At 30.0% G+C, this 17,516-nt stretch overlaps 1 protein-coding gene across 1 annotated transcript; it reads right to left on the bottom strand.

Annotated features, from left to right (window-relative positions):
- Positions 1-4,090: 4,090 nt before the first annotated feature.
- Positions 4,091-9,237, bottom strand: LOC134250431 (zinc finger protein 510-like). The gene is made up of 2 exons (XM_062732800.1): positions 8,898-9,237; positions 4,091-5,206 (listed from the first exon to the last, which is right to left on the bottom strand). Exons 1-2 carry the CDS (start codon positions 8,933-8,935, stop codon positions 4,372-4,374), a joined length of 873 nt encoding a protein of 290 aa, XP_062588784.1. The 5' UTR covers positions 8,936-9,237; the 3' UTR covers positions 4,091-4,371.
- Between the last annotated feature and the right edge of the window lie 8,279 nt (positions 9,238-17,516).

Here is a 17,516-nt window from a genome sequence, read left to right as displayed (position 1 = left end):
TAGTATGATTTCTAGTTATAATTTAATTGGCTACATTCTTTTTTCTATGAAATACGAAATATTTCCGAGATCGACCCTGTGTAAATTCGGGCTGACGTTGTTTCCCTTTCCTTTTTTGTATATATATAGTGATTACGTAAAATCAAAAACAGTATGTTACCGGCCCCTGTGGGTTAGTGTTATACTAAAGTAATTCTCAAGTTTAAGTAATAAAAATATAGTTAGCATCAGCGTCTATGCAAATATTACAATTATCTTACATTATTGTTCCTCTCTCTCTCTCTCTCTCTCTCTCTCTCTCTCTCTCTCTCACACACACACACACACACAACATCACGAGACAGTTTCAATCCACCTTAATGTAAAGGATGAAGATATCGAATGTACGATCTCCAAAAATTGTCAAGAAGAAGGGCTGAAGAAAACGGACCCCTGGAGATATCAGAGTTGGGATCAGGTGTCTAGGAAGACTAAGCATCCCTCTTGAAAGATCAAACTGGCCGTGAACCCATTTTATTGTTTAAGAACTAAAATTTAAAAAAAAAAAAAGTGCAGTTAAAACATTACAATGTAAAAATAGTTTAAATAATTTCAGTGGAAATTTGACATTCACAATATTAAAATGTACACAGGAAAAGTGGCTCACATAAATTTTTTTTAAGACATTCACATTAATTTCATGTAAATTCTCGGCATGTGACAGAGACAAAAAACAAGACATTTGAAATTTATTTGAAAAATGCAAGTAATTTTGAGAAATTTTTCATTCTAATTTTAAATGAAGAGATATTTATTTTACATGAAAAGCATACCTGGGTATAGAATAAATATCGTGCAAAAAATAAAAAAAGAACTTCACATGAATAAAAAAATGATATAAATGTCATACAAACTTATTCACATGATATTCGCATGAAAATATTTATATAATAATTTTCATATAATTTATATAATGATTTTCATATAATTTTGAAATAAAAGATAATTACATGAATACCATGTTAGCCACATTTCCCTGTATACATTTTTTTGCAGAAAGTTATCGCTACATGTGCACAAAAGCGCAGATGCGTTACAACAAACTGCGATTTCTACTGCTTATTCTTCCAAAACATGGACAAGTATATATATATATATATATATATATATATATATATATATATATATATATATATATATATATATATATATATATATATATATATATATATATATATAAATTCGAAAATCCACATAATTGTTTTATTTATTAAGCCTGGTCATCGTTTGATATAACTTTTATCCTTATCACAGAAAAGAGTGTAACAGTTCATATTTTAAAGTGCACCATGCTGCACTGAAATTATATGATTATGATAGTGTGCATCTGTATATATTAGCACGTGACTTAATCTTTAGGATTACAAGCGATATACATATAAATCCACCTCTCAAATACTCTGATAAGAATAAAAACAACGGTCGAATTTTCTTTTCGTGCAACCTTCCTCAGAAACAATCATCAAATTTGCACCCGACGTACTTTTTTTCCACATAAAATGAAATTTATATTAAACTTTGCCAGGTGTTTATTGCGTTCCTGCCTCACTCCCGACATTTATATCAAAGTTAGAATTACAGTTTTCTGACTTGATAACAATTAATACGTAGCTAACTTGTCCCCTGAACCCACACTGAACGCACCTGTATGTCACGCGACGTGTACCGCCATTGTTTATACAGGTTACTTTGAGTTCCTTGACTACTAAGCGCAAATTATCTGCATGTAAAAATATCGTGTACGAAATGGATGAAGATTTAATTGGAGCCCTACACTATTAATCTTACTTCTGATATCCTCAAATAATACTCAAAGAAATGTTAAAAACTCGTAAAACTCACGCAGAGTTTGCTCGACATCATTTCATAAAAAGTGACAATAATGAGTACGAGCTAATAAGTGCTTGTCTTGGAAAATGAGAGAGGTCGGACAAATAATATTTATATTTCAATCATATATGCATGCATTTTAATCAAGATTGGTTTAAGTGGTTTTATCTGATCACTTGCACGGAACTCGATTAACACTGACCTCTGCAGTGACCAAAGAAGCTTCTAAAGCTCGAGCAGTTGGAACTTGAAAGGAAGGAAACCTCATTCATAATCTAGATTAAATTTTTTTTATGTTACGTAGTTGATATTTTAGTTTTATCTATTAAAAAAATGATTTGATTTCTTTTCAGCGTCGATATTTTTTTTTAGATTCCCATTTGAAGAACTTCCTGACCTTGAATGATACAACTTATTTTGATAGTCACAAGGTAAAACCCGCCAAAGTTTGGTTGTTTGTATTAACAAAAATCTGCATGTATGATATACCAAGAGTATTTAATTAGATATTTTCTTCAGTATAGTCTATATTGAAAGGAAACTTTGAATTTTCGTTTTAATGAGTTTCCGAATTTGATGTATGTATAGTTATTGTCAGACAGAAAATTAATTATATTTTTCATATCAACTTTGAACACTTGTATGCACAATCAGAATATTTTATAACATAATTTTGCAGATGACCAAAGACAAGGTAATTGAATTAACGAATTTCATTTTTATAGACAAAAATAAGTGTCTGTGAGGTCAAAAAGCCTGAACCTTAATTAATCACTGGGAATAGTAATATAATGTGATGAAAAGTCGTATGTTTTGATGCTATTGATTTGGTAAATTTTTTTCAACAGTGCAATTAAAATTTTCATGAGAAGGAAAGAAAGAGGCTTGGTAAAACATTTAATGTAACCAATTATGTATCTTTGTAAGGATTTTTTTGTACATAAGGAATTTGGTATCTGTATTTGATTGTTTAGAATGATTTACATTAAAATGAAATAATTACATCTGTGTATATTGATTGTATCTTCCTTTGACCACACACGTTTGTTGTTACAGAGAAAATTTCGTTATCAATACTGATTCGATTTTTAACACATTTTATGTAAAGAAACATATATGGATTGGACAGAAGACATTGTTTATTTATGAAGGTTAACAACTAAAATCCATGTAGCTATATCTTCTTTGATGAAAAGAAGCAACTAAAATCAATGGGTTTTTTTTTGTTTTTTTGTTTTTTTTTTGCATACATTGTATTTAATTTGTACAAACAGCTTCTTTATTAATACATTAAGAAACCACATGTTGAATCAGTGTTGATTTACAAGAAGAAAGAAGATGTTGTGTATCTTTAAGATGAAATTTGAATTTTGAAAAAAGGATAATGTGTTACGATAGAACTAAATGTTTATTGTTAAATAAAATATAACTATTTTAATTAGTCATTTTAAAAAAGTAATACATTTGAGTCTGTGTCACTCTTTCATCACTTTTACCTTTGCAGATATGTTTTATGTTTCATTTTAAAAATGTTATTTAAACATCTACAGATCATATCATATATCAGAACTTTGTAATTCATGTTTACTAAATTTTTGTAATAGCTAATTAATAATTAGATACATGTATTTTACTTGTTCATCTTAATCTGCTATATTCGTGTACATTGTAATATCATATAAGGTTTTAAAGATAGACTACATGTATTTTGTTTAAAAGGTCTTTGGAAAATACTCTGCAGGTACTTCTAGAAAAAAATAGATCTCATATATGGGATCAGTTCTTAAGAGAATAAGATTCTCTACCGTAAAAGTAAATAAATTCTCAAAATCTTAAAGTTGTTGGAATATTTCTCCCTGAAATAGAGTCTTGTGGGTGTAGTATTAATATCGTTTTTCTGTTTTGACAGTTGAAGGAAGAAAGGGCTGGTGACAACAAATATTTCTGCTGTCATTGTGTATAGTGTACAACTAACACTTAATGACGATATAATTTGGTAAACCCCGTCTTATGGTTAAGAATCCTTGTATGGCTGATGTAGCGTGAGTATTTGATATTATTGTAACACGACCACTGGGACACATTTTACCCTAACCACAATCATGACGCTCTTCTATCTTCCAAACTCCTACATACATACCTCGAAAGGGAGACCAGCCCAAAACTAGCGTGCTCAGAGTCACCCAGCGGACAGGTGATGTAATTGTAGATAGTATAAAAATAATGTTAAAAAGAATTTTATTTGTTAACAGTATAAATATCAATATATGGTGAGTTAAACCAACATGAAATTCTAAATTTACAACATTTTGTTTTATCATCATGCAGACAAGTATACGCTGGTTTGATTTAAGTAAAATATTAAAAGTGAATAGTAAAAATAAAAAAAACACATTTTGCAAATATTAACAATTACACGTGTATAAATATAGCAGAAGGCATTCTTGACATTTTTGTTTCTAAGTCCTATAGATAGTTTCAGTTTTTGTGTACCCTCCCTCGTCAGTCGGAGCTGACATCTATTTCCTCATCGGACGTTTCAGCAGACGACAGGTCTACGGCATAAGAATGGTTCACAACTAAGGGGCTTTCGTCTGCAGACGACCTACTCTCACAGTCTAAGCCACATTGTCGTGAATGAACCTTTCTATGTCGTTCCAAATTGCTCTTGTGACTAGTAGCATAGTCACACAAATGACAACGGAAGTCCTTTTTTCCATTATGAACAGAAAGATGTCTCTTTAATAAGGCTTTTCTACAAAATCGTCTTCCACAGTACAAACAAACGTAACCATGGGAATGGAATATCATAGAGTGTTCACGCAGAGACGCCTTTGTTCCAAACACTATTCCGCAGCATTCGAGGACTTTGGACGATTGTTGATGCATGGTCAGTAGATGTCTTTTAAGGTTGTTCCTTCTGTCAGTGGTGTATCTACACTGAGGACATGGAAACAGTTTTCTTCCAGCTATAACCGTGTTTTGTAAATCAACGAGGCTAGATTGAGATGATGGAAAACTCTGAAGTGGTTCCGGGTGTAGTGGACGACTAGAATATGACGATTTTTGATCAGCAAGTGTCGTTGCAGCTGCAGACGTGGCAACGAATGAAAGCGAGGCTTGAAGAAATTTCCAGTGGTGTTTATAGTAGTTGATGATGTCCGCAGTACTCTGGTGAAAATAGTGAGCTAACATAGACCCAGGGTCAGGCTTACATGGTGAACACTGTCCACTTTCTGATTTCCATGGCTGGAATAATTTGGTTTCTTTTTGGTTAGGTTTGGTGCCATTCTGTGTCTGTATTACATAGGGGTTAAAACTATAGGTTGGAATTGGTCTGAAAATAATGAAGAATAATGTTAAATGAAGATATAATTCAGTGAATATTTCTTTCAAAACAATCTCAAAGGGAAATTAAATCTATTGAATAAATGAAAATACAATATGATGATTTGACTGCATTCAAAAACGCATGGGAATTTTTTTTACACATGGTAAATTCTAAATTAGCTTAAAATTTAAACAATAAGTAACAATAATTGATTAAAATTTTGGTGTAACGCGCAATTTTTTTATCCAAGTACATGTGTAAATTCATGTAATTATACTCTTTATCACATCAACTTTGTTGCCTACGTAACAAATATAAAATTGTGACAAAAACGAATCAACCCGCTTGAGGTTACACTTGTATTTAAATTTCACACAATTTGAGGGTTTTTTTTAAGCAATCACCTTATTTACTTACATTAATTAAATGAATATTATATTTTAAGGAATTAACTTAATAGCTACCCAAATTATGCGCGTTAAATGTACTTCCCTGTTTAGAGAAAGGTAAAAAAAAAATAGTTCCAATCCAATTTATACAGTATAAATGTGGTAGTTTCTCGAATTTACTTTATTCTTGGAGTATTGAAATATCAAATACTCTATTTAGAGCAGTATGGTCGATTATAAAGAACTAAATGCGGTATATTGCCAATCTTTGCCCCAACAAAAATTAAATTTTGAAAAATTCTTGAAATGTGCTGAATTCTATAAATTATATGAGAAATATAAATCAACAGAACATATTATAGTTTCAAAGTAGTTAATCGACCATTTTTGTTTTTATGACGTCACAAACTAGTCCGATTTTATATCATTGTTTTAGAAAGAGGACAAAATGGACAAAATTTAAACAATCTTTAAAATTTATAGAGTGCAAGTTTGCGCAGGAACGACATTTACACATTTCATTGATATTATCATACTACACATTATATCAAAATATTGAGCCTGATCAGACCTGCGCCCGGTGACTTTTACTCAAAATATCGACGTAAAATGTACATTTTTCTGTAGAAATCATGGAAATTTTAAATCTTTACGTAATTTTTGGTGACGTCATTTTAAACATACGACGTCATTGCTTATAAAAATATCCAGTGCTTTGAAGTCAGCATATATCCCCCTGTTTAAGAACATAATTAAATATTTCTCCTTCAAAGTTTGATTTGGCGGGCAAATATTGGTTATTACCAAATAAAGTTCTTTAATATTTATTTTTAATATGATTTATCACTAGCATATGAACATTAATATTAGCATATTATTATCGTAATTGTAATTTAAGACAAAAGAAAAATGGAAGCCCATGTAAACATAATAAACAATAATATTAGAAGAGATATGCCAGTTTATTCACGAGGAAAAGTGAGATATATTTATTACGGACGTAAATCAGTTATAAATACCTAATAAACACCATAACGCAAATCAATATAGACATCGAAGTGAAGTTTTACAAGGTGGTGATGTCAGATTTTCGAGTGTTCATTATTTTCTCAAATTTTAGTGAAAATGAAGCATAATCGATAAAAAGCACTCAAAATGAGAAGCAATAAAACTTCTCTTCTAAGTTGGTTGGTATTTTATGACAAAACCCATATAAACATCACATTTTCCGCCCCATTACAGAGGGAAAACTCTCGTGGGTAATGATGAAATAATACGAGTCTTCTGTTTCGGAGTCGGCACAGAAGCTCCCGCTATAGTCCGACTTGCTAAAACACTGACGTATCTAATTAGCTTGTTGTTACTAATGGCTGATGATGATGCTCGGCAATTTGTCGAGATCTGTGTTCAACGTACCGTAAAATAAACAACCCAATTTATGAAAGATATATCGATGAATGATCATAAAAATAGTAATATAGTTTTTATTTCCGACGATAACAAAAATGAAACATATTATGGTTGAGTAACGATAAATATTATCATATTGATATGTATTAAAAAGTCAGATGGAGCCGGCGGTTTTCCCCTCCTGTATGTATATGTATCTTAAAATATAAGATGACATGTTAAAAAAAATCTATTTTCATGAACGACAGTGCAAAATTTAACTTTCACTTGTTGGAAAAACATATTTTGAAAAAAATGTATGTGCCTTTACATTCAATAAATATATGCATATATACATACATATGTTCATACATAGTTATGTACACGTATGAAAATAATAGTAACCAAACCTGTCATAATTATTTTACTATTTTTAAAAATTTTATTTTACAAACCTCTGTTCTTTAGATTTCTCTTCCTCTCAATAACACTATATTCAGAATTATTTTAAAGACTAACACAAAAAATATCAACACGTAAAAATGTACATATGTAAAGAAATAAAAAGTCTGACGATCGATCTTTAAAAATCTGTAAACAATACAAAACTATGAATAGGGCATGAAGCATGGAATCATAGAAAATATCTTAATTAAAAAAAACGTTTAGAAGAACTCTTTCTTTCGGTCAATACAATGATTTAGCCATCTTTGAAGTACAATATTCACCTCAACCCTATCTCATAAATAACTGCTATAGAATACTTGAAGCATTTTACTGTAATTTGCAAGTCAATAAGTATATAAGATACATAAAACTGTACAATTGTATTTAATAAATTATAATTTGGCACCTATTTTAAATTTTTTTACAGGTTCCTCTCCTTGTGGTTTAACACACTGATATTATCTACAGTGTAACGTGGTTAGATTTCCTAAAGATAATCTTTGCCAGTGCCCTATTTCATAGTAACATCTATCATTTTTTGTGGATTTGAAGGTTAATCCAAGCAACATTTTACTATAAATATGAAATGTGGATAATTATTTTGAACAGAAGAAAATGCTTTTGAAAATATTCAAGAAAAGAATCTGTATTCAAATAATAATTTTAAAAGTTAATAAATAAAATTAGAAAAAAAATGCAGAAATGAACAGTAAAAAAAATTAATTTCGATATGTAACAGGACTTAATCTGTTAATATGTATTATGTCCGATTTCAAAAAAAAAATTCTAATAAACATATTATGGAAACAATATAAAAATGAATTACATTTTTAAAATTCATTTCAAAGTCACTGACACTAATCTTTTGAGTTACAATTTTTAAATAAAATATACAGATTTGTTATATTTATTAAAAATATCAAAAACAAACGATAATTATTTTTATTAAACTTACAAAGAATGCTCGATTAATTTGCTACATAATTAAAAATAATAATAAAGTAACCACATACATTTTTAACATAAGATTTCATAACTAATCTACAGCGTAGACAGAAAAAAATTAATGCAAACATATCCTCTCGATCACGCTTTGATGAATTGCAATTTTTCAAATAAAATCAAAGTGGATCAGACAAAATACAGATGTAAATCTTTTTTGCACAAAAATGCTCAATCTTTTTTTATCATTGTCCATCTTCTGCGAAAAAGATTTTAATTATTAAGAACGAAACTAAACATTTTATATTTTAACCAGAATTGCAATAGGAATGCTAACAAACATTATAATTCCAATAATATTGTTTCAAGAAACTGAACTACCCCATCAGAAATTTTGAGACTCTGATATGACCTCGACGCAAACGATTGAATTTTTAAGAATCTCATTTTTCGAAAACTCGGACAAATCCCTAGTATTTTAGTGACAATGATTGTAAACAATTCAGTTAATGTTAACTAGTAGAACTTACCGAAGAGGGGGTACATTCCGAACGCCCGTCATTTCCATGGCAACAGTCTTAACATACGAAATAAAGATATTTCGTCTTTGATCTCAGTCTGATTATCTAATCGCCTTCACTTATGTATTATCTCTCTGACGATTGTCAATTTTTGTATTACGGGACACTAAAATTGGATATAGAAATATTTTGAAACCTTTATCCAATCAGAATGCGTTTTGTAATGTATGCGATGAGACATGTTCCGGATGAGCGATTCTGAAATGAAATAGGCGTCTTCTTTGGACGAAGCATTTCACGTCCCGATGGATTCATGACTAAACAACATTATTTTTAAGCTTTATCCACTTGTCCGGGATTTGGGGGAAACTGTTAATCTGATTTTTAATAATTACAAGGAGGGGTCTGATGTTGGGATAACACGGATTCCCCCAGTACGTTTGGATATTGACCCGTTCATGGTGGTCCTTAACGATTTATCTAAGAAGTTCTGTTCAGAATAAGAAAATATCATGGTGAAAATATGTTGGTTTTTTGTATTTTTTCAAGACAGCTATTTGAGCATATAATGTTCTCGTACATGTATATATAATGCCATATTAAATAATTATTTTTGCAAATAACTTATCTTATGCAGTATTTATGAAATAAATCTACAATAATTTTAAGAACAATAAAAAATACCCGGTAAACAATCAAATTTATGAAACAAAAATATCAGTAAACATGGCATGTTGTTAGTTTTCCTGTTTCACATTCTTTACTCGTGTATTTTGACAGATATTGTAAACAATCAAGGTATATACTTGATATCTTCAGCAACAACCATTACACAAATGTATTTGTAAACTACTTAAAAATAACTTTTAGCTAGATTAAATAAGAAAATACAACTAAGACAAACCTTATATTTATTGGTCTTTATTTATATATAATACATTTATCATCTTTTTTTCTTTTGTAGTTGCATTGTATTTTAGTACATGTAATACTGCCTTTCCATATTCTCGCCCTTATATGACACAGAAACATGAAAAAAGGTTTTCTTTTGTTTAAAAGTAAACACTTAGTAATATTTGATTAATACGACACCACTTGCCGGTAAAGGGCTGCAAATTCAGTCAGATCTTGCTGTTCTAGAGCATATTTTTTTTCAAGATGGTTAGTCGCCAATATTTGGATAGTTTATTTCCAATGTATGAGTAAATATACTTATTCTTTGATTTAAAAACGTAGAGCAAACATATATTATATTTTCACATAGCTTCTTTATCACATTGTAAGATTAATTAAATTCCATTTGACTTGAACATTAACATAAACGATGCAAATTATGAATAAAATGTCAATATCTGTTATAAGTTGCATGGCTTAGCAGTTCTTTAGATGAAAAAGTGAGTGATTTCACTTGAATTATTCCGATGTAATCCCAGGTGAATCGATTCCCTTTCTTTTTAACCATGTTTGTCCAATATATTTTCCATTAAGAAAGAGATAATCATAATTTAATAACTTATTAATGAAAAAATCCATTACATATATAATAAACAAATAATCTCTATCGGAAATCCCAACTGATTCAGTATTCAAGATCACGATCTGAATAAAACGAATATCTAAACAAAGGTAAATGTTAGTGTTTTCATTTCAGGCAGCATTTTACAAGTTCTAAAGGCGTTACAATGACCTTGTTTGAAAATCCAACTTTTCGGTTGATAATGTTTTTACTTGTATATCACATATTGTTAGACTATTGGATTGCACGTACTCCGTTTATCGAATCAATACAGGGCTAACGGCTTATGTTCTGGATGGGGATACTTACTCTTCCTGGTTATCTGATCCCATCACTGGAAAATCAAGACCTCCGTGATTGTACCATGTTCGAAATTCTTCTTGTTTGAAGATTTATAAGATTGATTATTATTCGTTATCTACCCCATTTACTTATTGGTCAAAGCAATGTTATTTGAACTTATTTCTTAACTACGTTTAACGATTCATATTGTACACTTATACACACTTATATTATAATTTATGGTATATTTTTACCTTGTAAGATGATGTTACTTATGAAATCTTGTTAATTTTAGTGAAATGTATAGCAACTGATTTTTTTTCCAATTTATCATAATGTCATACAATAAAAAGACTGTCATCGTCTATTAAATAATTGTGCAACATTCTTTACAATTGAAATCACTAATACACTAAATATGTACAAAGTCATAAAAAATCAAAATCATAAGAAAGTCATCATTTATAAGTAAATAAAATAAAAGTATAAATAAAATTAACATACAAATGTATGTAAAGGCAAACATAAGGTAAAAAAAGTATCTATGGAAGGAAATGTAAGTAGAAAAGTACACATAAAAGTTTCAAATTTATAGGCAAATGTAAGTATAAATAGATATATGTATCTTAATCTTACTGTTAATTGAAACAAGTTAAATTAATAAGTTAAACGTATAAAAAGTAAAATATATATCAATTAATGTAAACATATTGAACCTGATACACAATCTGACGATTTACATAGTGTAAGAGGGGCGTGTTTCCTTCGTTCGTGATTTGTATTTTTTCAATGGACTTTTTAACTTGGTTACTGTTCGATGTCTCTTTATACCACGGAATATAGCTATAATTTAATGTTAAATAAAATTAAAGTAACACATGAGGGGAAAAAAATTATGATAATGAACAATAAGCAATCTGTTATAAATTATATAAGCAATAGAAATCTGAACAGCGCAACACGGACCCCCTGAAAATTCCAAAGATGTGATTAGCTGCCTACGAGGAGTAGGATTTCTCTCTCACACACTAGCTGTGAACCCGATGTATTGAGAAGAGTCAGAAAGTATTAAATCGTTTATTTTATTTAATATCAATAGTAAAATATACTACAAATATATGTTAACATAAACATAAGTGATAAATCTATAAATAAATGTTATCCATGAATAAAACAACCCTACTGAATTAAGGAATCACTGTCTAGTTTTGAGAGTATGCCAGGGCATCAACAATGGTGGGAAACATGGGATAATTTGCATAACCCGTTATGCTAAAATTATCCCATGTTTCCCACTATTGTTGATGTCCCTGGCATACTCTCAAAACTAGACAGTGATTCCTTATATTTCCATTTCATTGTAAAATAAAATTGTAGATTTAGACTTTAAAAATGTAGACATAGATTTAAATCACACGAGGACTTTCATGCTAATTTCAATAGTCCTCGCCCACTGACGTCAAACACAAAGGCAGCCGCACACAAAACGAGATTTGCATGCGTATTAGGCCTCCTTAGCTTGACCTGAAAAATAATTTATATATATATGTAAATATATATAAAAATATGTAAGCATTTGAAAAATAATTTATATATATGTAAATATTAGATGAATAATTGAATAAATAAAGGGCATCTATAAGTTACACATTAAAAGAATATCATAAGTAACATTAACCCTTTCACTTCTAGAAGTAATTGTACGCATAACTTTTTTAAAAATCAAAGAAAAAAATTATATATATTTTTGAATAAAAGAAGCAATTTTGAATTTGAATTGAGCAGAAATTAGAGTAATATTAATACAAGGATTTGATTAAAAAATGTAGGCATGACAAAAATTTAACATTCCTTCTATTTGGTTTAAAGAAATATCGATAAGAAATTCAAGCAATTATAAATAAAATGAATTTTTAATATAAATTTTAAAAAAAAAACTTATCAAATGTTAAATAAAAAAAAACACTTTTCTTAATTTCGAAGTACGTGTATTAATAAGCAGAAATATATGCATATTAATGTAAACATAAATGAAAGTAATACACATAAGGAATAAGTAGACACAAGTAAAAGAAACATATATGCTATATATACTCTATGTTAGTTACAGTATAAAACAGAAAAGTTACTTATCTATAATTCAATAGAATGACAAAGTTAAAAAAAAAAGTAACGTACAAATTATTGATCACGTAAAAGCCAAACACAATGCTAAGTGAACTTTGCCGAAAGACACGGACGCAAGGAAATTCCAGGAGATGGGATAGGGTGTCTAGGGGGTATAAGTCACCCCTGTCGACCAGTCATACCTGCTAGAAACTGTATGTATTAAACAGGTAAAAAGGATAATCTATAGTCAAATTTAACATTTAAAAGAAACTGGTACCGAGACAGTCAAAGTATGACCCAATCACAGTTTGTATTTGCAAACAAGATCACAAAAACGACCTTAGAATTCGCGAAATGTTGACATTGAATGAGTAATTAAGGTAGGATTCTTCTCATATTTCTAACATTTAAAAATTAATGAAATTTTCACAAAATCAAGAAGACAATATCAGTAAGTGATAGTATCAGTGAAATTAAATTTGACCGTTTTATATTAGAAGCAAGGTCAGGTCAAGGTCATTATCTTTCTCCTTGACATTAATAATAAAAAATAACTGTTGCCAATCATGTGATACCTACTTTTATTTCAAAAGTTTAATGATTGTTCTTTTTGCATAAAAACATATTACTATATCGGGTCTATAGCATGATATTACCAAATTTACATAAATAATTTAACTTAACTGGATATTGGTTAATCCGAATTTTCTCTGTTTTTCTTAATTTTTTTTAGGATATATTAGTAATTTTCATATGCTTCCTATATTTAACTTTTTCTTATTTTCACATATAATAAAGTAGTATTATAAATGTACAAAATGATACAAAAACAAAAAGTTTTGATCGTTTACTAAGAGAGAAAAAATACTTTTTATGGATTTTTGGCTCAAATCTGCACTTTGATAGGAAGCGCTTAAAAGCTAATAAAGTTGTAGTTTATTTGAAAAATCATTATTAGGGGATATTTAAAAAGTTTAGTCCCTCATTATTAATCTAACTTACATATGAAAATTTCTCCAAGTCTTCGATTGTGTAAAAATTATAACTAAATTCATTGTTCTATTATAATTTTGAGAGGCAGAAAAGAAGATATTTTCATACGCCACCATTCCGCCAAAAAAAATATAGTCCCTGCTAGTTTTCAAACACACTTTACCATTTCTATTTAAAGTTGTACAATTGTGATGAGGAAAGAAAAATATGGTCTTTTAAATTCCTTACACCTCAATATGTAAGACATATAAGCAAATATGCTTTGAATGTTTCATCTTGTCAGAAACCAGAGAAGAATCCTATCTTAAGCTAAATGCTGTTCAACTGACTTTTTCATGTTAGTTTTAGGGCAATTATTTACACACTGAATTGTCCACAGATTTTTCCCTTTTATCCCGATCATGATAAGGAGCACAAAGCAGGTGTGACGGGACGATAGTGCTCACTCCTCCATGGCACGTGATCTCACCTCTGATGTTTTAGAGATCCATGTTCGAACTGCTCCAAAATCTTTTGAACTTGAAAACTGTTGTCTCCATATATATCAAATGTAGAAATTACTGTGACGTCAACTTATTCAAAAATAAAAATATCTGTCAAAAAGGGAGTATAAATAATTTCCATGGATACAAAAGTGAAAGTAAATAGTTTTAATTAATTCAAATTATAAAAAGTAACAATTTTATGTGTGATTTTAAACATAGATAAATGAAAAAGTATCTATCGGTAAATGTTTCTACAATTAATGTAGTGTAACACTAAAAAGTTTTATTTATCTGGAAGCAACATTTGGCATAAATATAAAAAGAAAATTCTATTAGTAGATGTACGTACATGTATTATAAATTAATACATCGATTGTTACGTTCATGAGTAGATAAACACGAAGGGAGTGACAAAGTAATAGATCAATGTAAACAGAAGTAAAAATGATATACGTTTAAGTGAATATAATATAACTAAAAGTAAACATGGACGTTTTTGACCATTTTCCCTTTAACTCTGTGTCTACACTGGCAAAGAAATCCAAGCTTTTGATTTTCAAACTTCTCAATGCTTTGAATGATTTTTGATCCCTCTTTGAAATGTATCATGCTTGTTGTTTGCTTCCTTGTTTTGTCTTTGTTTTTATATATTTATATAGATACTTGTGTAACTCAAGGTGAAAGCTATGTACGACTCCTATAAACTCCTATAATTGCTATTATACTGTGAATGAACACAATAAGTCCTTGTTTCCTGCAGAATCTCTCTACTTCCCAACTTGGTATAATCATATCACAGTTGTCTGTGATTAAAGCTGTCAAGATTTTAAAGTTTATGACTTCAATTAAAAAATTTATGAATTAAATCTGCGGAGTGATATATGCAGAAAGAGCGCAGCCCATGATCCCACAAAATGTGTCATCGGCATATTTTATGATTATCAAGTATTTTGTGACATTTTTCATTTATTTCTTATATCACATCTTCAATTTCAACCCAAAAGCCATCAAAAGTAAATAAAATTCAAATAAAGAGGAGCAGAATTGAATTTCTCGTCGAAGTTTACGGTTCAAATCTACCCTGCCATATCGCAATGATCGCATCAAACAAAGGAAAAATTAAGGAACTTCATCGCGGTTGACATTTTGATGGCAACAGACTCAGTTTCACCTCGCTCCAAAGTTCCCATCCAGCACATAAAACAGGAATTTACCTTTTAGTTATATTGACATGAAGGACTTAAAATCATTCCTCCAGAATGTCTTGGGTATCAAACTTGACCCGAGTACCTCGTAAATCTGCTTACCACCGCCATATTTGATGTGTCATAGAAATAGAGTTCTGTCCTATTACACAACATTTTTGCTATTGCTTTTGATATACATGTACTTAACATGTATTTGATATGATTTAAGAATCAGAGGAAGCTAGAATAAAAAAAAAAATTTTATCTTTCTAAAAGTGTTCCCCAAGCAGTCGTAATAACAATTTTGCTCCCTCTTACAAATGTAACTCACAGTCGATGACAAAAATTCGTTACAATCTAATAATATATTTTAATTTTTTCGTCCATAAATTTAAGACAACCGAAAGAAGATATTTTTTAATTTTAAATGAAGAAACACCATTTTGACTTAAATTGTTGGCTTGATGACGTAACCTCTATGTATTAAATGGGTCTGGAAGTCATATGTGTTTACTTCATTTGCGTTTTCAGATTTTTTTTATTTTTAAAAACATTTTTTGTATTTGTATAAAAAATATTCATCTGAAGGAACTGTGGAATAAAGATTGTATACTCTAAGTCTGACTATTTTGTTGGTTTATGATACAAAGCTAGCTCATATACAAAAACAGGCTTTTAAGGACAATCTTTTGGGCAATGTTTTATGTAATTAAGGCTTATACTGTACTCTATGAAGTAACGAGAGAGAGAGAGGGGTGTTGAACCTTTAAAAATTACCAAGGAAAAGTTCAAATAATAAATCATTTAAAGAAGCTACATTTGATCAAAAAAAAATAATTTTGTGTCAAAGTTTGTGGATAAGAACACCACACAATGACCACCGTTTACAATGATAACCAACGAAGTAAAAGATGACAATCCCGATGGAAACTTTATGAGTATATTCTTGAAAAACGAACATAAAAGTTCCAGCCAATTGCAAGTCATTGTATTGTCGTTTATTTATTTTCAATGTAATGTAGAAAATGATTACATGACAAATTGATTTGTCATATATTGATATTCAACTGCAGTGTCGTGTTGGTAAAATTTGATTTTACCGGATGGCAGTAAAAACAAAATTTACAACATGATAAGCAACACATTTTTTAATGATAGATGAAGTACAAAGATAAACTTATGAATGAACACCCTGATCTAAAAAAAAGTTATTAATGTGAAAGAGAATAAGAGACAAAATAACATTAACGGTAACTACTCGTCATAATAATTTTTTCCCCAAAATTGATTTTAAGAAATTTGATACAGTAGTCGACCGATATTTTCAATAACCCAATTAAACTATACATGAAATATCGGCAATAAAAATAACACGCATCAGTTCAATGGAATATGATCAAATAAAGTCACCCCAAAAATTACCACCTTAAGTTTCATTTTAACTGTAAATTTTGTATTTGAACAAAACAAAATCGATTAATGGAATTTTCAGAAGTGTGACATGACCACTTCTTTACGTGATAAATCTACAAATAGTAACATTGGTTTTCCGACATTGTACCCGCTGCACGAGGCCGCGAGACGGCGCTTTCACGGATCGTTCCCGCGCCGTGTCCCGTACCTTTCAGAGCGTGATTGGTTTTGGAGATTAACTCGCCTATCGACCCCTAAATCAGAGACGTTTCAGGATTTCAGCCTCACACGAGGCACTTAATATTTATACCAATCATTCATAACTGATTCGGTCCCCGCCATTTCTCTTTATCGCACGAATGAATCTATAATTGCCCTATATCGAAACAATTACAAGGAGATTGGAGGAAATTATGTTTGGGGTGACTTTTGTTCAATCTACTGATCGTCGTCTTGTGTTTTTAGTTATGTGTCGATCTCTTTCAACGTCAAACCTCAATCACGATCAAACCAAAAGATGTTAACGTTCGACCTTGTGTTTTATCTTTTTCACATAGCCCGGATTTTCCGCGGGCCATTCTCTCCGTTTTAACGGACGACGCTGCCGCTGCAGCCCACGAGAACGATACTTTCTGCACTTCAA

This window comes from Saccostrea cucullata, unplaced genomic scaffold, assembly GCF_032062105.1.
Source record: "Saccostrea cucullata isolate Sc308-1 unplaced genomic scaffold, CSIRO_AGI_Scuc_v1 ctg102, whole genome shotgun sequence".
In the NCBI taxonomy this organism is placed as follows: Eukaryota; Metazoa; Mollusca; class Bivalvia; order Ostreida; family Ostreidae; genus Saccostrea; species Saccostrea cuccullata.
This window is presented reverse-complemented; position numbering and strand designations above follow the sequence as displayed.

Bases quoted from the DNA above. Each gene is read 5' to 3' on its own strand.
- LOC134250431 (XM_062732800.1), bottom strand. From the start codon at position 8,935: ATGGAAATGACGGGCGTTCGGAATGTACCCCCTCTTCG. The intron at 5,207-8,897 runs GTAAGTTCTACT...CATTATTTTCAG, and splicing joins CGGAATGTACCCCCTCTTCG to ACCAATTCCAACCTATAGTT.